Source organism: Dama dama, chromosome 25 (assembly GCF_033118175.1).
Source record: "Dama dama isolate Ldn47 chromosome 25, ASM3311817v1, whole genome shotgun sequence".
Classification (NCBI taxonomy): Eukaryota; Metazoa; Chordata; class Mammalia; order Artiodactyla; family Cervidae; genus Dama; species Dama dama.
Genome location: NC_083705.1, coordinates 11,643,150 through 11,667,942, shown reverse-complemented (window position 1 = coordinate 11,667,942; position 24,793 = coordinate 11,643,150). Strand labels below are relative to the sequence as shown.

Below are 24,793 nucleotides of genomic sequence, written 5' to 3'. Positions count from 1 at the left end.
AGACAAATATGCCATCTAATCATAAGCTGACTATCTGAAATCATTTGATAACCTCAAAGTCCATTTGTATAAGAAAAGTACTTATATGAAAAGCACACCTCGAAGACACAGGTAACTGGGAAATGAGGACTGATGAGGCGCGGAGCACACAGACCCGCAGCCCTTGTTCTGAATTTACACCTAGGTTTTGTCCTAGAATGAACAAAATTACCTTTCCTCATGTTTGGAAACAAACCCACCTTCACATCTTCTTGTTTAAAGTTGTTGTTGAATATCTGTAATACTGTTTCAAAAGAGACTGTAAGAGGCAGCATGAAATTTTCAAATTCATCCTCATCTTCGCCTATCAGAAAAACAAAAGGGTCATCACGGTTTAAAATGCATGCTATTGTCCATTAGCCTTCACAGTGAGTGCTTTATTCAGGCTCAGAAATGTTCTCGAGAAGGGGTCAGCCTGCATTCACATCCGTATCACATTCTGTGCTTTGGCTCATTGAATATTCTGGTGTTTTGCCTTCTCTTTTGCACCAAATGAAATAGCAAAATTACTTACCAGCCATTTTTTTCTCTGGCTCTTTATTGGATCAAACAGACTCATGCCCCAGGCACCTAAGCCTTTCAGCTCTTAGGGCCCCCAGAGTTTCCCTAATGCCTCAAGGAAAGCCACTTTCAAAGCCTCAGAGAACAGGGTCTGTTTTTCTTTTCTCTTTAGGTGCCAAGGCCCTAAAGGACTCACAGACTCAGGTGCCGAGATAGTGCTAAGTTATTACTCTCTTTTATTTATGTTCTTTTTTTTATTAATTTGTTAAATAGATGTCAGGGAAACAGGATGGGGTCCTGCCAAAACAGGATGAGGTCCCTCACGGGTCATTATGGTTTTAAGTACATTCTCCGTGAATACACTTCTTTTTACAATAGGCTTCTTTTTCTTTTTATAAAAGCGGGAAGAGACATTTTCTACTGTTTTTCACTATGAAGGTAGAATTTTCATTTAACATATGAATATGCAAAATTGACAATTTTCATTCTATCCTTCGCTAAAGTGGGTTCCTTCAAATGAGAAAGTTTACTCACTCATCCTATGCCACAGGGAATTGTGAGCCCCACTGTACAGATGAAGAAACAAGCAGAGAAATGTTAAGTGACTTGCTCAAGGTAGCATACTTAGTTGGAGGTGGAACTATACTGTCTAGATCTTGTGATTTCATTGCTATCATTTTTTAAATAGAATTAGAGAGGAAACAAGATCTCAGAGAAGAGGCCAGTGGGTCTCAGAGTTTGGTCCCTGCCCTAGCAGCATCAGTATCACCTGGGAACTAGTCAGATATAAAATTTCAGGTTCCGTCCCAGATCCAGCAATTTTCATTTTAAGCAGCCCTCCAGGTAATTTAGATGCATGCAAATGTTTGAGAAACACTGGCCTATATGTTATTCTACAGATAAGGAGGGTGGACATGAGTTTGAGCAAGCTCCGGGAGACAGTGAAGTACAGGGCAGCCTAGCATGCTGCAGTCCATGGGGTGCAGAGAGCTGGGCATGCTGAGTGACTGGACAACAACAACAGGAGGGTGTGGTCCAAGGCGACAGACACAGAAGATCAATGGCAGAATCAGGACCTTTGACTCTTAAGGAGTGGCTGATCCAGCTTGACCCTGATCTTTGGTGACTTCTCTTTTCTCTTTAAATGGACACACTTTGTTTCTGGAGTCGGAATCCAACAGATTCAGGGACTTCGCTTTGCTGACAAAGAGATGTCAAAAGGCCAGTGACTCTTTCCTAGTATGCTGTTTAACACAAGGATCAGGGTACTAGGTGAAGGCAAACCAAATTATAGTGACCTCGTGGTGCAATGGCAGTGTGTCTGACTCCAGATTAAAATCTCCACTCTGCAAAGTTGACTATGCAACCAAGTTACTCCTCTTAGACACACCCTCTGTCAACTGGTGCTAACATTAGAGATCTTTATAGGAGCTAGTTTTATTTTTCAAAGCCTAGGTTAAATGATAGCTTTCCCAATGTCTGAATCAAACTCCCCTTCAAGTACTCTCTAAGAATCTACTGCAAGCGTTCCCATCTTCCTCTGGGTTCCCACAGCATTTTGTTTGATTCTTTAGATGGCCTTTGTCAGTCTGATGGGAATGGCAGATATTTTGGCAGAGAGCTAACCCTAACACTAAAAATACCACCTACGTCATTCCACCACTACCACCATTAGATGAAGGTTACTGTGGGGATTAAATGAGATAAAATTTATAACGTGTGTATGTAAATGATTAAATCTACCAGCCTACAATGACAGTATCTCTGGCTTTGCTCCTGGAGAACTGAAACTGCATCTTTTTGCTTCTGTGTGAAGGAGAATGATGTAGATAAGACGCCTCGATAAACAGACCCAGAGTCTGGCTCCACTACATACTTTTCAAGTATGGATATTTACACTTTGAGTCTCAGTTTTCTCATCTATAAAATAAGAAAGAATACCTATCTTTGAAGACTACTGTATTTATTAAATGCTTTAACACACACACACAAAATAGATGATGCACGTAGAACAGTGCCTGGTGTGTATTAGGGAAATAGTGTATGTGAATGAAAAGTAGTTGCTCAATTAAAGGTAAATTTTAAAAACATCTTATTTTCTTAACACCAAAGACAGAAAAATTACTAACTGAAGTAAACATCAATTCCTTACATATATAATACATTATATTTAAACTATGTAATCTCATTCTTCTAAAGATGGGATTAATGAGAACAGTGACAATGATCACTGCAGGCAGATAGGGTGCTTAAAGAATGGATGCTTTGAGAGTTCTATGCTTGAATCCTGGTTCTGTCGCTATTAGCTGTCTGGTTTTGGATAAATTCTCTTCACTCACCTGTAATTAAGAGACATAACGCTTACTTCTTAAAGGTAGCTGTGAGGATTAAACAACAAAACACCCGCATGCCCTGTTGCTTAGTGTCTGGCACTTAGAAATGATAGCCAGGAACATTTTTGTTGTTTTGAGCTTAACGTGAACTTCACAGAGGTGCTTATGGTGGTCAAATACAGTGTGACAATGAGGTTGCCAGCCCAATATCCTTCCTCTGGGAGCAAGGTAAGGATGTTTACTCAGAACAAAGATAAACTCAGAACTTGGAACATTTAAACCCTTTACGTAGTATACTGAGTTACAGATTTAAAAATTCCCTGACTATCTCCTTCCTTAATCAAAGTTTGAGGCAAACAGGGACGTTAGGAGCATAAGAGAAAGCCACCAAAATGTGAAGGGAAAAGTCAAGATGCAAATACTAAAGAAAGCAATGTGAGCAGCAATTCTACTTAAATGTCACTTCCTCAGAAAGGATCTCCCAGACCACTCTACCCAAAACAGCACCACAGTGGGTGTCCTTCACCCTCACCTACTTTCCAACCGCATAAACTACTTCACTTTTCTTCTGAGGCTTACTATGACTGGCTATTAATTTGCTTATTTATTCATTGTCTTCCCTACTAGAATGTAAGCTCCTTGGGGAAGGAACCCAGTCTGTTTTCATCATGACTGTATCCCCAGTGCCTAGAAAAGGGTCAAGAATTTGTGTAGTGACTGGATAACAATAGCTATTTCTTGAGTACATATCATGTGCAGCCAGTGAATCTGGTACTTAATCTACTTAACAAACACCTATGTAGCCTTTACTATCTTCAAAGCATGGTTACGTCAATAATGGTCACAACAATCCTACAGAGTGGTATGATTATTTCCTTCAATTAAATGTGAACAGAGAGGTTGAAGGAGTTAGTTTGTCCAACATCTTCTGGCTGGTAAATGTCAGTGAACCACGGCCTCAAATTAGTTCTGCTTTACTCTCCAACTCTACTTCATGTTCTCCCCCGCTATGTCTCCGACAGGGTGAAAGGGGTCAGAGGTAGGGACTGGAGTCAGGGTCACAAAATCTTGACTTTGCAGTTGCATGAAAGTAGAAGAGAGTGAAGAACAATTAGCTTGGTTCTAGTGAGAAAAAAGGGACTCCTCTGCAATCACTTGAGTTTAAAGTGGGCAAATGAGAAACATTGGTGCATTATTCCCATAGAAACATTTATATATCAATTAGCACTGTTCCTATTACTGCAATGATATGTTGCATCATCTCAGCTAGAAAACTGGTCATTTTTGCTTACTCATGCAAAACACTTTATATATCTATTAAAGACTTTTCCCCATTGTGTTACCGACGAAGGTATCATTTACTGTTTACATACGGAAAAAAGAAAACCTGTTCTTACAACTTCATATTCAAGTATGCAGTCGTATATTCAGTATGCCAAATCTACATGTGAACATTTTATGAATAATAATGGAAGCTGCCAGTTTAAAACACGGGCTCAGACACTAGTATAATCTGAGAGGTTGAAGTGTCAATTTATAGGCTACTGTTTTCACTGGCATCAGGAAAAGTAAATATTAACATAACACTCTAAGTTCCCAGTCATGCACAGATAAAAACAGTACTCTTCAGGTTTTAGGGGGATGCCCCAAACTAAATCCCCTCTACTGGATTTCCAGTGACCTGATTCAACAGAAAGTTACTCATTTTTGAATTTCAATTTTTTACTCCTTCAGCGAAGTCACATTAAAATACAAACAGTAACTATTTTAGTATGTTGGCTCTTAGATATTTTATTTATAGGATACTTCATTTGTTATTTTGTATAATTTAAAATCTAGATTGGTGGGAATGTAAAATGGTGAAGCAAATATAATATGATTTAGTGACTGTGGAGAACAGTTCGGTAAGTACTCAAAAAGTTAAAAACAGAGTTGTTATATGACCCAGCAATTTTATTCCTAGGCACATGCCCAAGAGAACTGAAAGCATATGTCCATACCAAAACTTAACATATGAATGTTCAGAGCAGCATTATCAAAATAGCCAAAAGGTGGAAACAACCTTACTGTTTATCAACTGATAAATGGATAAACAAAATGTGGTATATCCATACAATGGGATACCAGTCAAGAAAAGGAATAAAGCGCTATATATGCTAAACATAGACGAGCCTCAAAAACATCATGGTACATGAAAGAAGCCAGATACAAAGGTCACATATATGATTCCACTCATACCAAATGTCTAGAATAGGAAAATCCATAGAGATAGATAGTAGATGAGTGGCTTCCAGGAACCAGGGATAATGAGGAGACACCACTTTAAAGGTACAGGGCTTCTTTCTAGGGTGATGAACATATTCTGGAACCAGATAATGGTAATAGTTGCACACTGAGTGAATATTCTAAATACTACTAAATCTAAATACTACTGAATTATATACTTTAACAGGATGAATTTTGTGGTATGAGAATCTTGACATGCACCACCAAAAAAAACCAAAAAACAAAACTACCACCACCAAATATCTGGGTCCCCTCCCTTACCTGTAAACAGTGAAACTTCTCATTTTCTCAAATTCAAATAGCAGATAGATTACTGGGGAGTTGGGGGAGTGACCAAGGAGAAGCAAGTAATACGAATACTTAAGGTAATAATAAATGATGGGAGCCAACAGTTACTACCTGAGGATTTATTGTATAGTATGTATTGTGTGAAATACTTTGGTATTAGTGATAAGTAGGAATGGTAGGCTGAATAAAAGCCCTCCAGAGATGTCTACATCCTAATCCTTGGAATCTGTGGGTATATGACAAAAGAGAATTAAAAGGCTGCTAATCAACTGACTTTAAAATAGAAGATTATCCTGGGTTATCCAGGTGGGTCTCATGTAATTGCAAAGGTCCAGGAAAGTGTTAGAAGCAGAAGGGGGAGAACCAGAGAGATGGCAGAATGAGAAGTATTTGATGGACCTTGGAAAAGGAGGTCATGGACCAAGGAAAACAGGTAGCCTCTATGTTGAAAGAGGCAAGGGAACATAATCTTCCTCAGAGTCTCCTGAGAGGAACACTGCCCTGCTAACACTTGATGGTAGCCCACTGAGACCCATATTGGACTTCTGACCTTCAGAATTATAAAATAAATTTTTATAATATTTAAGCCATTAAATTTGTGGTTATTTGTTAAAATAGCCCAGTAGGCTCCTTTGTTCATGGAATTTTCCAGGCCCGAATACTCGAGTAGGTAGCCATTTCCTTCTCCAGGGGGTCTTCCCAACCCAGGGACTGAACTTGGGTCTCCTGCATTGCAGATGGATTCTTCACCATCTGAGCCACCAGGGAAGCCCCAAAACAGTAATAGGAAACTAATATATCAGTAAAGATCAGGTCTAATGCCATGAAGCTCTTAATAAGGAGAGAGGAGAGGCACAGAAGGAGACACAAAGGCAGTGAGTGAAGAAGAAAACAGCTGATCCTCCATATCCATAAGTTCCACACCCTTGGATTCAACCTACCAGAGATTAGGAATATTCAGGGAAAAAAAGTTCTATAACGGTCCAAAAAGCAAAACTTGAATCTGCCATGGCTGGCAACTATTTATGTAGCTTTTAGATATTAGGTATTACAAGTAATCTAGAGATGATTTAAAGTATACAGGAGGATGTGTACACATTATTTGCAAAACTATGACATTTTAGGGACTTTAGCAAATGCGGATTTTGGTATTGGTGGGGGATGGTGGTCCTGGGAACCAAGGCCCTGTGTATACTGAGGGGTGACTGTAATCTGTTTAAAACCAAGGACCAGCTTCCCTGGTGGTCCAGTGGTTAAGAATCCGCCTTGAAATGCAGGGCACCATCAGCTGGATCCCTGGCTGGGGAAGATCACACATGCTGTGGGGCAACTAAGCCCGTGAGCCACAGCAGCTGAAGTCAACATGCCCAGAGCTGGTGCTCTGCAGCAGCAGAAGTCACGCAATGAGAAGCCTGGGCACAGCAACCAAGACGCATGCGTGTGTGCTCAGTCATGTCCGACTCTGCAACCCCATGGACTGTAGCCCAACAAGCTCCTCTTTCCATGGAGAGTGGGCTGCTATTTCCTTCTCCAGGGCATCTTCCCAACCCAGGGACTGAACCCACATCTCCTGCATTGGCAGCTGGATTCTCTACCACTGAGCCACCTGGGAAGCCTGGCAACAAAGACCCAGTGCAGCCAAAAAATAAATAAATAGATAAAAAATAAAAAAATTCAAAACCCCAAGTACCAAGGCTAATATCATAAAAGAGCCAGAGACTTCTACAGATCTAGGCCCATGTTATCTGCTGTTCCCCAGTACTTTATGAGGATAGCACTTCTAAAGTTATTAGAAAAAGGCTTGAGAAATGTGCATAGCTAGATTTAACTTGGGCCCAAATTTGGTTTGTCAGCTTCCCTCTAAACTACCACGTAATTTTAGTTGGCTTTAAAATGACTTATGGTTTTGGGCAGGATGTTTTAGTATCAGTCAGGAGAAGTCATCAGCCGCACTGATGTAGAGCAGGTGCATTAAGGGTATTGGATTTGCCTCGTTTCGAGGGCCCAGTGTCTATTGATGAATGCCCCTAACAGTGCATTCAGCAAAATATTTGTCACAATTAATTAATATATACTGAGTGCCTGTTTTGTGAAAGGAATTGTTCCAGGCCCTTTCACACATGCTATCTTATTTAAACCACATGCCAGTTCTTCAAAGTAGGTATCTCCATTTAACAGATGAGAAAATTGAGGCACATCTTAATTCTTCTCCCTAGGAACCAGAATGTTTATTTTAGTTCCCAGCAGAAAAATACATTGTCTACAGAAGACTACTTATTTCTTTTCTAAGAAACCTATCCTAAAAATTTCTCCCCTGAAGCATTTCATTCCCTGGGGTGCTCTGGACTCTACCCTCAAAACCAGGTAAGTTATTAAAACTGGATCTGAATTTAATGGGCTGCTTTCTGCCTACAGGGCCAGCTAATTAGTCTTAATTATCTCATTATAGATTCTAAGTATTTCCAGCTGCTTTTTTACCCACTATTGCCCACTCCCTCCTCAACCCCAACAAATGTCTATTTTCCAGATAGTCTCTGCCAAGTCACAGACACAAGTGATAGAAGTTGAGGTATTCTTCCTATCTATCAGAACACTGACTATTTCTGATCAAGCTTCTCACTTACTAAATCCTCCTGGGATATCTATCTACTCCTGTGTCCTTTTTTCCATGAGAAGAAATACGCTTTAGACAATTATTAGACATAAGAAAAAATTTCAAAAACTACATTTGACTTTCACTGACCACAGAACTGTGAATACACCAATACAGGACAAATAATAAACATGAATATTATCTGTTTAGATAGAAGTTTGGAAAGTAATCCCTTCTTACCCCAGCCTCAAATCAATCATTCAGTCCAAGTAGTTCAAATAAAAATGAAGAAGAAAAAGTTACACTCCCTAATTGATTTGAGAAAGTGACAGGCAAAGGAACAGCAAAAGTGAATATATGGTCAGAGGGCTACAAATTATATGCCTAACCTTGGGAAAATCATTTAATCTCTTTGTATCTCACTTTCCTAACAGATACACAATGCAGTGATACCTAGTTCATGTAGGCTGTGGTGAAGATCAAATAGGAAAATGTATGTCAAAGTGGTCTGCAAACTATAAATTTGTAAACAAATGTTAGTTGTTATTAATAAAGAAAAGGAGTTTCCTCTGTATTTTCACTTCTTTCTTTAGCAGCTATTTCTAGAATACTCTTCCCTTTTTATTCAAGTCATTTACTTGCTATTTCAAATTTTTCAAATTTAAGCTAGAGATATCTTCAGGTGCCAATTACCTATTAGAAGCCACAAAGGTACATGGATATTATGCTACCTTCATCCCTAAAGACAGAACTCTCTCTTAAAGTCCATAAACACCATTTTAATATTAGTACCCCTGTGATCATGAAAAGTATGACTGCTTGTCTGAATATCTGAGGAAAGCACTGCTCACTCAGATCCCATCAACATGCTTCTCATCTGAGTAGCTCAAGATAAGGTACAATCATAAAGTGTCCAAGGAAACTCAACTATGACACCGAGCAATTTTAAATTTGTGGTTGGTAAAAAACTTAACCTGCAACTAACAATATTTAGTTCCCTGCAAAACAAAAAGGTATATTGTAGCTCACTCCCACACTTCCCCTCTTCAATAATTTGTCAACTGAATTCACCTCCACTCAAATTAAACAAAATAGAAGGTTTTTATTTATTCAAGTATTTTACACTGAACAGCTCCCTGGAGGTTCTCCATTTACTGGCTTGGGTAATATTATCTTTCCTTTAGTTTATTAGATTGACAAAGTTAATTTAAAAATAACCTTGGGAACTTTAAGTGATTCTTGGAAGGGCTAACATGCATGCACATTATGGTTGGTCACTATTTTTTTCTGTATGTATGTTATCTCATGAAGGGTTTTTCTTATATTAATTTTTGTAATTTCTTAAAATAAAAAAAAAATATGTTGCCAACATAAACATCGTCTTTCTGATGATAAAATGCCTTCAGTTCTGTTCTTCATACAAGTGAACATTTTGTCTAGTTTAGCCAAAGAGCAATTCGATAAAGTGGTACAACTATTTATTGTCAACACCCCCCCCCCCCATTTTAATCTGAAATACAACCTGGGGCACATAGCATCTAATTAAATTCATACAAAGTACAAATTACTGAATAGAAACCAAAATGGATTTCAAAGTAAATACCAATTAATGTAACACCCAATTTCTTCCCCCTTTTAAATCACTCCAGTGTGCATGGCTTATACATAAAGAATATTCAATTTCTTTGTAAGATTCAATTAGAATATGCTTTATATTTCAATCCAAGAATCACGTCCAATGCTTTGCAAGCAGGTTGGCTAGGCATATTTTCTATGCGATTTTTTTTAAATCACTGATATAAAATAAAATGTTCCTCTCCAATTTTTTTGTTTAATTTGAGAAGAATTCTCATTATCTAATATTTCCCTCATTTAATACATGGATCTTTGAATTTGACAACATCACTATCTCTTTTTTCCTTGTTTTCATGAAAGTGAACACCCAACAGAGAACTATAAAGCCATATATATAGAGATTCTGGTATCAACATCTAGTCAATCTAGCTTGTGAGACAGGCTTCAAATAATAAAACTGTGTTCAACAACACTCAACAAATGCTTGTCTATAAAGTAATAATTTGAACAGAGAGCAACAAGTGACTCATCGAGCACAAAAGTGGCCAAGTGTAGATAAACACTTGCAAAAGCAATCAGCCACTTGATTTGTTTTGTCTTCGAGAGCCCAATGATCAGGCTACTTCCAGAGAGAGACCATGGCAGGCAGAGCTGAACTCAGGAGCCAGGATGATGGCGTGGTGTGTCCTTCATTCACCTAATACTAACTGAGCACCTACAATGTAGAGACACTGAGACTGGTACTAGAAAAGATGAAGAAGGCAAAATCTATACCCTAAAGAAGGTCAACATATTTGGGGAAGAAAAGGAACTCTGGTTTGTAACAAGGGAAGGAAGCTCTGGCAATATTTACCACAAATCATCACTTGATGCTTATAATATATGTTTAATTATTTTTAAAAATGAAAAACTATTAAATAAAAAATTTCTTTTCAAACAATGCACAAGTTCCCTGAGCGCAGCTGATATTGTTTTTAATTTTTATCTACTCTCAGATTTAGTTTACTTACACTGAGTATCTGTTTAACTTTGGTCTCCCTGCTTCTTTCAGTCTGTTTGACAGGTCATTAAAAGAGCAGCATTTTTAAGGTTTAGGAAACAAATTAAGTCTAGACAAGGGTTTCACCATCTCCTTTAATGCTTGGACAGTTGGGAAGGCAAGAAGGCTAGCTCCATGAGGGCAGGGGCCAGTATGTCTGACTGGTCCTTGTCTTGTGCTCAGAGCTCGGCACAGGGTGCTCTCTAAATGATTATGGAGGACGATGACGAAGAGTCTGGACTGCTCTGCTCTCCGAGGCAGCCGCTGAGAGGTAACACAGGCCAGCGTGCAGTATGCGAAGCTGTCACTCAGATCTCCCATTTGCCTAAGGTAGCAGATGATTGGGTTTTGCATGCCTGGTTTACACTCTTCAAATATTTATAGACAGTTTTCTTTGCCTCAAGCCCTACTTGTCACTTAGCCAAGTTATACATACATGGTTCTTTTAATCTTTCTTTAGAAATCAATCCCACTAAGCTCCTTAATCATTCCAGTTGCATTTTCCTCAACTTTTGGCTGTTTGTCTTTCTGGTAATATATTCTGTTGAAATGCATGGAAATAACATAGATGTGGAGCAAAGAAGGATTTAGTTATCTTTCTATTACAAGGGTCAATGCCTTTTATGTGCAAAATGAAATTATTTATCCCTTTTCTTTACATATGATCATGTTTTAAAAAACTCATATTTAAATAGATGGATCAATCAATACATTGCGAGAGAACAGAAGAAAAAGTATTCTTTTCTCCAAGGGTGACACTGTCATTGATTTAACTCTATCACGTGTCTATAAACTGACTAATTTAACCTCAAGTATCCAAACATGGGGGAAATGGGATTCCGGGATGACAGGGTCAACACAGAGAAGCTTAAGTACCCATTCTAAGGTAGCTATCTACTTGTGGATACTTCTAACTTTCAGCTTTTCAAAGCTAATAGAACAAAATAGAACAAAAGCAAGTTAATTTTTCCCATTAGGAAAATAATATAGTAAGGAAAAATTCAAATTATCAGAAAAGAGGAAGTTATCTATAGCATACTACTCAAAGACAACATTTAACATTTTTGAAGAATTTCATTTAAGACTTTTTTTGATGCATTGTTTCTCTCCCAATGAGCATGCTCAACATCATTTGCACAGCTTAATACCTTACTTTTTTGCTTACTATTATAACAAAATTTCACATATTACTTTGTCTTCGAATCATAATTTTTAATGACTACAGACTATTCCATCAAGTCAGTATATCCGGCTAACTTTATAATTCCCTGTAGTTGGACATTTACATCATTGCCACATTTCTCTAGATTAAATGCCATTACAAAGAAAATCTTTCTTATTGAGCTCTTCTGTATTTAAGATTACTCTTTGATTTGTATAGCAGTAAAATTAATGGATCAAAGCGCAAGTCTTAGTCACTCAGTTGTGTCTGACTCTGTGCGATCCCATGGACTGTGGCCCGCCATGGTTCCTCTGTCCATGGAATTGTCCAGGCAAGAATACTGGAATGGATTGCCATTCCCTTCTCTAAGGGATCTTCCCGACCCATGGAGAGAATCCAGGTCTCCTGCATTGCAGGCAGATTTTTTACTGTCTGAGCCACTAGGGAAGTCTGAAAGGATCAAAGGATACCCAGAAAATAAATTTTGAAGTAAAGAATTAACACAAATACTAAGTGAAGTGAAAAATACCACTATTCTATACAAAAATTTGTCTTTTGGCTCTGAAGCTAATGAGTCAATGCTCAAATATTAGAAAGCTGTAAGAAAACTGTCAAAGATGGCAAATTCCAATTAGTTAAATATGGTACCCACGAGTATGACACTCCTTCATTCACACAAATATATTGTTGATCCCTTATTAATTAAGCTTATATTCTTAACCTTACCTAGATCTACCATCAGAAGACGAGTGAGGGCTGTGTAGAAGGTTGTTCGGCATCTGAAGTCACTGAGACTGTAACTGTCACTGATGCCAAGAAAGGGGAAGTGTTCACTCTAATGAAAGTAAAAGAGCATCCAAAGTTACTAATGCTTGACCTAAACTACCCAGACAACTCTAGTCATTAATTCAAGGAAATAAGACTCACCGTGTGATTTTTTAGCATGAATTTCACGGCATCTATCTTCACAAGTTTTTTTAAAAGGATATAGGTAATAGACGTTAAGGAATCTGGGGAAATATGATTGTCTTATCAATAAGTAATAGATAACAAAATAACACTGAACTATAATGGCATCAATTTCTATTTATGATGAATAAATATTATTTCTAAAGAGTTTTATCCCTATAGAAATGCCTTCCACTCTGTTAAGAATGATAATCCATTATTAACCAGTGCAATTACTTTTCCTAGCTTATACATATTCTAGTTATGGAAAGGAAGAATGAATTTTATAATTAAGACAAAAACTTTTTTACTATTAGAGCCTTGATAGTGGAAAATTAAAATTGACCCTTTTTACATTTTGGGTGTAACTTGAGAACTTCTTTTCACTTAATATTATTTCATAAAAAATAATTATGAAAGACCCATAATAGGCTATCAAGAAAGAGAAAATTATTCAATTCTAAGAAACATGAGCTTAGCTAGTAGAAATCTAAGGAAATTCTGCTTTAGATGAAGAAAATCAGAATACAATTAGGAGGATGTAGCGACCGCAACTTCAGGTCCTTAAATGTTGAAGTACAGGTTTAAAGGACCTAAAGTTTCTTACATGCCTACTAGGTGCAAGGCATTATATATCTGTTAACCCACCTAATTTTCACAATTACATTTTAAAATATTATTTATTTTGTTTAAACTGTAGATAAGAAAACAGAAGCTCAGAGAAATTAAGTTACTTGTCTAAGATTACATTGCTATGGACTAAGAGTGATGACATTTGACCCGAGATTTGACTATAAATCTCCCTGGTGGCTCAGACGGTAAAGCATCTGCCTACAATGTTGGAGACCTGGGTTCGATCCCTGGGTCGGGAAGATCCCTTGGAGAAGGAAATGGCAACCCACTCCAGTACTCTTACCTGGAAAATCCCATGGACAGAGGAGCCTGGTAGGCTACAGTCCATGGGGTTGCAAAGAGTCAGACACAACTGAGCGACTTCACTTTGACTATAAAGGCCACGTACTTTCTACTGTACCACAATATCACCTGAACAGTTCAACTCAGAATGAGAATAGAGTTAAAAAACATCACAAACATGATCCCAAAGCCTAAATAACTTCTGGTTAGTGCCATCATCAAAGAAAGGCTGAAGTGGGTTCTAAGAACACCAATTCAGTACACAAACACCCCCTGCTCTTACTTAGGGTTTATCCTAGTCCTGTGCTTTCTGCTCTAGCTAGGGCACCTGTGGGGCATTCCCTACATACTTACACAAACGTTTCTTCAAACCATAATGATCTTATATGGTTCCAAAAATAATAATAATAATCTTACATGGTTCCATTTATGTCCCAGTGAAAACACTGGCTCTTTTCCTTCACCTCATCTCCAAATGCAGACGTCTATTAACTCTATACACTGGCACTGATGAGCCTAATTTTAAATGTTAGTCACTTAAGTGTGGGTATAAGAATAGAAAACACACTGGAACATAAGTTAGGAAACTTGGGCTTTCAGTTTGACTACACCATTCAGTCAGCTGGATGAGCCCGAGTATTACACTCTGTCTCTCTTAGCCTTAGTTTTCCTCTTCAACAAATGAGGATATATCCAAGCTATCCTGGGTTGTGAGGATCAGATGACGCACATGTCTTCGCCAATTATAAACCATGGAGATGACATAAAGAGGCAGAGCATGAACATTTACAGAATGCTTACTACTTTAAAGGTTAATTCTCTCAATCCCATGAGATAGACTCTAGTTCTCAAATGAGGAAACAAACTATAAAAATGAAGTTAAAGTTTCCAAAAGACAGGCAATTAGTATGATTTAGATTCAAGCCTCTCTGACTGAAGGCAACCCATTCCAGCTGCAGGTTAAGCAACTGCATATTTTGCTTATCTCTACACTAGACTGTAAACTTCCTAAGGGTAGTGACCGCACGTACGCCTTTTCCTCAGCACACTGCTCTCAGTGGGTGCTCGATGCACTGTGTGTTTCTGGCAGGATGAAACGAGATCAAGGGTGATAGGCAGCAAGTCTCTCCTTGCTTACAAAGAGGCAGCCTTGATGATTTTTTCCAGTGTAAGTCACTGAGAAGAACTGCCACTCAAACTCCACTCAGTTAAACAGGGGTAGGGATCAATGAGCTAAGAAATATCTTAAGTAATTACCAAATACAATTCTCTTAGAATTGCAAAGTTAAAAGTGACAGGGTTTATGGGTAATAAGAATGCTACCATTAATAGGAATCTTCCTGTCAATGCTGCTAATAAACAGCAAGTCATGTTTTGACAATAGAATATTTATGGCAGCAATAAACAGAACACTCACAGGAAGAATCTCATCTGCCAAAGACACATTTTCTGCAGAATTGCATCTGTGCACTTTGTACCCAGGCCAGCCTCACTGCCTTTTAATTACATTCTAAGGAAGAAGATTAAGAATGATTTTTAAAAACTTTTTTCAATAAAGAAAAAATGAAAGTTCATCTGAATACTTATATTTCCCTATAGGAATTCAATTCAAAGCTAGCCATAGCCCTTACAAAAATATGTAATTTTTTTTTAAAGGTAAATAGGTACATCGTCTTCATAATTTTCTTTCTTCACTAAGAGACTAGGATTCTTGTAAGCTGCACCATTTTGGTTGGGTGGTAGTACCAGGTTAGATTTCAGAGGTCTGTCGACAACAGTTCATAACAGTACATGTGGTTAACGGTGGTTAACAGTAACAGCAGTAGAAGTCTAGAAGAGTAAGAGAATTTAATAAAAGTCACACATGGAACATATAAATGGTAGAACTTTTGGATTCAAATCCAAACTTCAAAGGTCTGTGTGACTTGAAAGTATAAGCTCTTTTCACTAGGCTAAATCATATCCATTCAATTTGAAATATGCCAAACGATTCTACAGAGGTCACTAGCTTCTTGAGGTACAAGTGAAACTGGAACTAGGCCCAAGAAGGGACAGGGAAACTGTTCTTTTAGGAGGCATCAATTCATTAATGAGCGTTCATCACATTCAGGACTGAGCAAACTCCACAGACTGGCAGATATGAACTTACAAACAAAATGCCCAGAAAATCTGTCTGTATCCATGTAGTTACAAAAACACTGATGTAAGTGAAGATGGTCTCACTGACAGTTAGCTTGGGCAAGAAAAAGTCGAAAGAATGGTGTATATTAGAGACGGTCAAATTTTTGAAAAAAATCTGTATCTTCAGAAGAGAAGAATAACCTAGTCGAGAATGCCCTGGTTTTTTAAGTTACAGGTACCACACACTTTAGCAGCTAGTGGGCAAAGTAGCACCAAGTATTACTTCAATTCAAGGCATCAAGTATTTACTGAGTAATACTGTATTTCATCAATCCTAAAACATCATTGATTATAAAGAATATGATTATTATATGTACTACTAAGAAAGAGTTTTAAAATATCAAATTATAAAACATTTTGTTTTCAGAAGTGTTAAAATGTGATGAAATTTCTATTTTAAAGTCAAAGTAGTGTATTAGATGCATGACTTCACTAAGCACAAGAGGGTGGGTAATGGTACTGAGCTAGGCAATTACGTAAAAGCCATACATGCTTACAACATTACGGACAGAATTAGATCCTGATGATAGAGGAAAGCTCACAGATAAGAAAATTACCTGATGGAAATTACTGTAGGTATGATAGGTATATGGTATAATTACTGAAATGTTAGTGATTTCAAAAGTAGAATTATGCTCATGAACCGTACTAGACTAAAAAAATCCAAACAGGTATAACCAAAATGAAGCATCTTAAGGGATACTAATAACTGCTTGTAAGGAATAAGAGTTTAGTTACTTAAGGTTTAGTCACTAACAGGAGAGGTAACAATATGGGTCTAATGTCTGCTATGTGATGAAGTTTTGAATCTACAGAGAAAGGAAACAAAACAGTCCTAATAGCTAATAACTTACAGTTTAATAGGAGAGAGGACTAGTCAATACTAGGCTATATTATGTTCATCCCCAGAAAAACAGAAAGGAACTAGGTGTCCAAGAACACTAAAAAAGAGAAAAGGAACAAAAATGAAGCATTTAGTAGCATCTACCATGTGATGGGGTCAGTAATACCAGGTGCTTTATTACTGTTAGATAACATAGATATATTGTTACATATTTATTATATTATTTGAAAGTGAAAGTGAAAGTCGCTCAGTTGTGTCCAACTCTTTGCGACCCCATGGACTATAAAGTCCCTGGAATTTTCCAGGCCAGAATACTGGAGTGGGTAGCCCTTCCCTTCTCCAGGGGATCTTCCCAACCTAGGAATCGAACCAGTGTCTCCTGTATTGCAGGCGGATTCTTTACCAACTGAGCTATCAGGGAAGCCCTATTATTGAATCTTTACGAAAGCCTAAGAGATAGATAATATTCCCTTCCTACAAATGAAGAAACTGAGCCTTAGCGAAATTAAATGACTTCTTCGAGTTCTTTCAGTTAACACAGTGATAAGGATTATAATTAATAATTACTTCAGGATGGCTCTATCAAGTTTTTAGCGAAACCTGAAAATTTAAGAGACCTAAAGTGAGTTATAACGGGTCAAATGAAGAGAACAGCATATGTGGCGATTCAGTGAAAGATTATGAAGGGTATCAAAAAAGTGAAAGTCGCTCTGTTGTGTCCAGACTCTCTGTGGCGCCATGGACCAGAGGTTGCCAGGTTCCTCTGTCCATGGGATTTTCCAGGCAAGAATATTGAAGTGGGTAGCCACTTCCTTCTCCAGGGGATCTTCCCAACCCAGGGATCAAACCCAGGTCTCCCGTATTACAGGAAGACTATCATCTGAGCCACCAGGGAAGCCTGAAGGGTATCAAGGGGAAGGCAAAACAAATTTTCTTGGCCCAAGAATAAGGTACAAATTGGGGTTGAGTTGTGGATCAGGAAATTAGTTTTGGGAACTCAGTAAGTTAAGTACCATTAAAAAACTCAGGTTTAAATCAATAATTTTACTTTGACCCAAGAAGCATGCGATTCTGGGATTTTGGGAAGTGAAATGATCAGATCAAAATAATACTCAAGGAAGGTAACCTTGTGAAGCATGAATCTATAAAGAACTGAGAGAAGGTCTGCATTAAGTGGGCTACAGAGGAGGAATAGAAGATTTTCACAGTTGATGCTAGTATAAAAACAAATAGAGCAGATAAATTATGGGATGACTTTTCCAAAGATGATAGAGACAGCAAACAAAGAAATACATCAACATTTCTTTTGATGAGAAATGTTAATAGAAGTATGCCTGAGGGATGTAGCTGAAACTAGTTTTATTTACCATTCTGAAAACCATCTGGAGATGGTGATATTCACTGAAATAAAATGATACATTTTAATACTATTTCACAAAAGCAGAATTATTACTGTTTATTACTAAATACTTCCTGTAACAGACATATCCAGTTTTACTTCCATCCTTTCCCCTTACTTCATACTAGACTCTTGTCTCATCTTTCATTCTCGACTCTCTCCTGATGCCCCACCTCATTCAGGATTCACCAAATCCTGGTGTACAGGAACCATTGGGAGACAGTCTTAGAAAGTTAGTCTGAAGCCAAATGGAAGGAATTCTTTTTGCAGCAGATAGCCTGAGCCAGTGTCATGGTTTCTGAGTTTAGACTATACCCTTGCACAGAGTCCTGTGGGTATAAAGGCCTCTGCTTGGCTCAGTGTTCTGCTGCTAAGGACTTTAAATTCTTAATCATTTATGAACAATGCACATCACATTTTCATTTCGTACTGGGATGATGTATGTGGTCCTGCAATAACATGAAGAAGTTATTAATTCTAAGAATTGTTGAAGTTCACATTGTCAGTAGGGAAAATGAATTTGGATAAATTCATGAATTAATGTAGAATTCTTAATGAGGTGTGTTTTTAAAAATTTTAGCTAAAGACTATCTTTTGGGTTTTCTCAAACCTTTGAGGATGATGTAATAAGGGCAGCTACCAACAGAGGGCCTAACAGAAAATGAAATTTCCTTTCTCATTATTATCTATCTGAAATTCAGAGACATGTTAACTGCTATAAATCTGAGTAAACAATGAATTGCAATAGAAATGTCGATCAATTATTTTTTAAAGGAAGAAAAACTTGAAATAATGATTAAAAACCAAACAGAATTATGAATGAAATGTGAGACTTCCCTCTCTCTCAGCATTTAAAAAAAATAAGTTTATTTGATGGCTCTCTATGACCCTTATTCTCACTCCAGTCTTCCCGGCAGCTTCCTTGTCCTAATCACTTAAACACATCTTTCCCAATTAGACAGAAACCAGAATTTACGACTGGAAAACATATCAAAGCAGGAAAAGGATACCCAAGTATTAAATCTTACTGTGAAGGGTTATCCCAGGGAAAGAGTCATTTCAATCCTGTGTCTCTTAGAAAAAGCTATTTAGAATCTGGAATTCTTGAAATTTAATCTTGGAAAATGAAAAAGTACATTAAAAAGTTACTAGATATGTTTGCTAAATTTGTCGTATACGCACTAAACTAAATTTGTCGTATAGGCCACATATAATGAATCTGCTGGGAGAACAAACTTTTTTCTCAAAAAGGCCAATGGATTTTAAAGTTACAACAAACTTGCCAATTTAGAAAGCTTCAAATTTACCAACAGAAATCTTGGGAAAAAATGCAACAATGGCTTTCCAGTTAAAATCTGGGGACTTAACAAAATGGTAGCCTCCTCACACACATTATTATTTAGAAAACTAGACTATTTCTAAAAATGTCAAATCTGCCTTTTCTAAGTGAAGGCAAATTCCCTCAGAGAAGATTCTGTAGGAGAAATACTCAGATTTTCTGTTGAGGGCATTCAGTTCTATTTTCTAATTAACTTAAGGCAGAAGTCTTCAAATTATGGTCTGTGAGCCACCAGCATCAGCTGAGAACTAATGAAAATGCAAATTCTCAGGCCTCTGTCTAACACCTCTTAAAACAGAAACTCTGGGGGTAGTGGGGCCCAGTAATTTGTATTTTAACAAGAACTCCAGAAATTCTATCACTAAAGTTTGAGAAGACTGCCTTAGGTAAATAAACATGAGGCTTTTTAGTACTTCCTAAAAATGAGGACCTTTGTGATTTCAATTCCTAAACAAGCAGTCAGATAGAAGAACACCAAAATTCAGAGACTGGCTTTGAGGACCATAAATAATGAGTAAGATTCATGCTGAAGAAGATCAAAATACAAAAAACAAAGCAATAATTATTTGAAAACATGCATTATAAAAGTAATAAGAAACATTCAAAAATTTTACAGTAAGATAACATGCTTTTCATTTATTTGTTACTAGTATTTTCAATACAAATATTTTGAATATTAATATATAAACAGATTTCCATTTATAAAGGTCAGTTGGTGATGATTTTTATCTTGCATAACTGCTTCTATCGCTGAGCCATCTTATTTTTAACACAGAAATAACATATTGTTTTAAAATCAGGATTTAAAACCACATTACAATAAAGAGATCGATTAGAAACAACAAAACATGCATTAGGTAACCAGCAACTGCACTGAAATAGATACACCACTCACATATTCCATTATGTAAATGAATTCAAAGATGTTTCATGACTGATCAGCTAGAAGGGACATAATGATTTATAATTCAAATAACTGAGCACTGAAATCAAATTGAGTTAATATATATTTCTAAATATGCAAACCTGAAATAATTGTTAAAAAATATAAATCAATGTACCCAAGTTGAAATTATGCCCATCCCTTGGTTTAAAATGCTACAGCTTTTAAACTTTTATCTAATAAGCTTTTGGAAAATGTGATTTTTTATTAACTTCAAAAAGGAGTGTTCAAAAGCAATAAGTGACTTGTAAAATAAAAGATTATAGTCAGGGTTAAAGAATATATAAAAGATGTAAATGATAGGAAAGAATCTTAAATGGCAGGTACAAATAAATTAGGCCTTATGTAAATTAAACAAAAAAGAATACAAATCAAATTAATTTTATATTAGATTTCAATTTCAACCTAAAAAATAGGGTAAATCTAAACACAGATATGTGCCATAAAATAACATAGGCTTCTTTCCAGATAATATGCTCTCAAAGTAATACATTATGAAAAGGCCAGAGTTTGCAATACTAGGAAGTACTTATAAACCACTTCATATGTTAGAAATAAAGAGTATTTCAGCATTATTATTAAAAAAATACAGGATGAGTTTTTTTTTTAATAAGAAAAAATACATATCTTAAAAAGCCAAAATGACCCACTGGAATTGGGTTGTACATCACTTTCCAGTAAAAAGGAAAAGCAGCCCGGACAGGTGTAATTTATCATTTTTCTGATTTAATATCAAAGAAATATATTAAAATAATAAAAAGAATCCTGAAATCCTCAAAATTTGTAGTGATAAATAGCCCTCCCTGTCTTTATTGCATTATACCTACTAACAGAAATATTGCATGGTGGATTTTGCCAGACAAGGACGATTATTTTCCAATAAAAAGTTGCATATTAAATTCCAGCACAAAAGTGGGTGTCTAATACTTTGGAAATCTTCTATGGTTTGCAAAGGAACACAATTTTAAACTTAACTAATATAAACATATTCCTGGAGTGAACCCACGTTAAAGATTTCCATCCAATGCCACCCATTTTCAGAATGCTGTCTTCATATTAAAATATCAGCTAATCTTAGTGGTTAACTAAACTAACACTTATTTTTCATAACTCCTATATATTTGATAGTTAACATATAAAAGATAATCAACATGCTTCTCTCTCACTGGTAGAAACATTACAACACTATCAACTATGATCTAATAAGAAAGGATGATTCTGGTTTTAGATTTTAAAAATCTGGTAAAGAGAGACCTAAACATTTAATGTGTAATGGGAAATCTTATTTTAGAGTAAACAAGATGTTGATTTGGTAGAGGAAACAATCAAGGAAGTGGTCAAAAGCCTTATAATTCCCTTTCTGTTACTCCTTTGTGCCTACTAACTAGAGAAAATAAAGTTCATTTCAATTGAAATGAACACTGAAGAAATACTGACTCTTAGGAATTCAGTTTTTATAAAATAACAGTTTTTAGAATATATTGATCTTCTTAGGATTAGTTATATGTGTTATTTTAAAACAACACCATCCTGACAGTTATGAAAAATCATGGATTAAAACACATGTGGTTGCCTACTTTCTAACGTATCCATTTATAAACCTGGGTGGGTATAAATGTAACTTTTGCTAGTTGGAAATCTATATATCCATATAAATTCAATTGTGATTCTGAATAAAATGTTTCATATTATGTAGCTAATATAAATCTTTCAAAATTATGCATTTATTGATAAGGCTAAATGAAAGGCTTTTTACTTAGAAAAAACACTTGAAAAATTACAAATAAAGAAAATAACCTGGCCAACAGAATGTACCAGTTAGGTTTGTTTATATACATTATCAGATATAGTAAAAAGGATATCCAACAGAAAGGTCATTTAGGAACTGAAGCGTCCTTGAAATTACAGGCTCACATCTTCCCCAGTATTTAAGGTTTGTAACACTAAATATGAAAAAAAAATTTTTAATTATAATTAAAGTATTTGTTTGTGTAGGGAGAACATAGAAATACACATCATTCAAGTTGACCTACATCACAAATATCTCATGAAGTGGGTTTAAATACCAATGGAACATTTTCTATTCTTTTCATTTCGTGTTCAAAATTATACACAATCGATGCACAAGAAACACTGTTCTCCAAATGGTCTATTATTCTATAAACTTATTTTTGTAAATTAAACTTGCCTAGATGTTTCACAAAAGAAACATTAAGTTTGTATCCAAAACAAACACAGTAGGGAGTGACAATAGGAGTTTCAAAGGAAGTCAAGTAGAGACATACACTCACTGCCAAGAAACGAACCATCAAATTTGGGGTTCCAAAACTTACTTCTTATGATCATGTTTGTTTATCTTGCTTTGTTCTCTGCAAGTAAGACAGTGCTATCTATCTGTTACACAGAGGAAGTAAGGTGTCAAGTGGAGGCATAGAACCTTAGGCTAAGTGTACAATGTTATTTCTTGACCAGAAACTAGTTAATTCTACTAATATTACAAGGATAATTTAAGGACAGTTTCCAAGAACATGTCTCTGATAGCCATAGGTTTCTACTGGAATCAATAAATGCCCTGTTTGAAGGCAACCAAATCTCTCTCAATGATTCCAATTTGTAATAATCTCTTGAGCTGGTCTTTAAAATTGAGTACTTTGTTTTTAATTTTAAAAAGGCTGCCCATTGAACTGAAGTTCAACAAAGTCTGTAAACTTCTCAAAACTGTTTTGATACTGCATACTGCAGTTGTATGGATACCTTGACAAATAACAATGTCTTTTGGATGGTGAATTTTAAATACGTGAAATTAAATTTCAGATAAGAATAATGCTACCATTCTAAAATTAAAGCATAATTTTAAAAGTCTATTATTAAAAATTAATATTTATGAAGATATTTAAGCATAGTAAGAAGATCAAAGCAATACAGCAAAAGAAAAATCAAAGAATCAAAGCAGGGACTCACATTTTCGTCATGAATGTTTCTAGAACATGGCTGTCATCTGTTATTCCTAAGACTTCTGACATACGGGCATATACCTGCATGAAAACATTTAATTGTCAAAAGTTTATCATTAATGTATATTTTCTACAGACTATTCAAGCTGAATAAATGTAAAGATTTAATATGCTGTTATATTCACAATGATGCAGGGAACAAGTGGGGAGAACAGAATAAGAGATTTAAAAAAATTTTTCTAACTCCTCTTTTTCCTCCAGGAAGCACTTCCCTTATTTGAAATATATAGACACCCACAAAAACCCACATTCACCTACTAATTTTAGTCTCAGCATACCACATGATTTCTTTTTTCTCAAAGTGGTAACAAAGTCATCTCAAAGATGGGCTGGAAAGTAGAGTGCCTCAATAAAAGATTCCAACATTTAAAAAATTTACATCTATTCCAGGTTTTGCCAAGCCATCAAATAACTTAGGATTATGTTAGGCAGTTATAAAAATAAGGATTACAAAAATAAGAGGAAGTTGAAGAATTTATAGAAATTCTCCTCAAATCTCTCTCAACAAGTTCCCCCAAATATAGAGATAGGTCTTACTTTCCATGCTGAGACTGAAACCCCAGACTCAGGGATTCTCTGCTGAACACACTGGGGCCTGAGAACCCACTAAGCTTCCCATTAGGGGGTGCTGGTTGCAGAGTTTGGGGTGTAACATTTCAGTCCCAACCGCAGCCAACTTGAGCTTATAAATACATATCCCAGTGCAAGTGGGAAAATGCCACTGGCAGCCAATGGAATATTCCCTAACAGCCTGGCAAAGCTGAGAGGTGGGTTGATACCTTCACACTCCCTGATGCTCTGGTGTGATTCCAGGTTCTCTCTGCCAGACACCAGCTGTACGGGATTTCTCATCTCTGATTTGACCCCCTGTGATTCTGTTCTCTTACTTTCTCCTGATCTGCCTTTTTCCTATGGTATGGCAACTTAGCTTTCACTTATTCTGCCTTTTGCTTTTCATATGTAAACACTACCTTGATATATGTCATTGGTTGTGAAGGTGAGATCACAGGACACTACACATCATCCAGAGTTACATGGTAATATAGGGGAGGAAAGCGGTCCAATTGCAGAGATCTCATGTTTGGATTTTAAACATTATTTAACCAGAAGTTTGTGTTCCAAGCTTTTGACTTAAGTCCTATGACCAGAAGCTCCTCAGGCCAGTAGAGTGAATCAGGGGAAGAAAAAGATGGAAAGGAAGTGGGCAGGTGAAAGAGGGGGCAGAAAGGTGGAGAGAAGCTGGGGGAGAAAGAAAGAAAGGAAGATGGAGACTCAAATTCCTGTTAACTTCTGCTAACTTCTGAGCCCTGATTAAAAAGCACTTCAATTCTACTATCTGTGACTTTGCTCATGAGAACAGGCCTTTATATCTTGTAAGATCAAAGCTATCACTG

General features: G+C 36.5%; 1 protein-coding gene across 2 annotated transcripts in view; it reads right to left on the bottom strand.

Moving 5' to 3' along the window:
* The window catches only part of RANBP17 (RAN binding protein 17), a 346,604-nt gene that overhangs the window by 79,504 nt on the left and 242,307 nt on the right, over window positions 1-24,793 (bottom strand). For both annotated transcript variants that reach the window (XM_061129445.1, XM_061129446.1), the window contains 5 exons: window positions 23,347-23,420; window positions 22,248-22,328; window positions 12,744-12,807; window positions 12,543-12,651; window positions 240-343 (listed from right to left, as the gene is read on the bottom strand). In XM_061129445.1, the coding sequence (XP_060985428.1) occupies window positions 240-343; window positions 12,543-12,651; window positions 12,744-12,807; window positions 22,248-22,328; window positions 23,347-23,420 (432 nt within the window). The remainder of the gene's footprint in view (window positions 1-239; window positions 344-12,542; window positions 12,652-12,743; window positions 12,808-22,247; window positions 22,329-23,346; window positions 23,421-24,793) is intronic.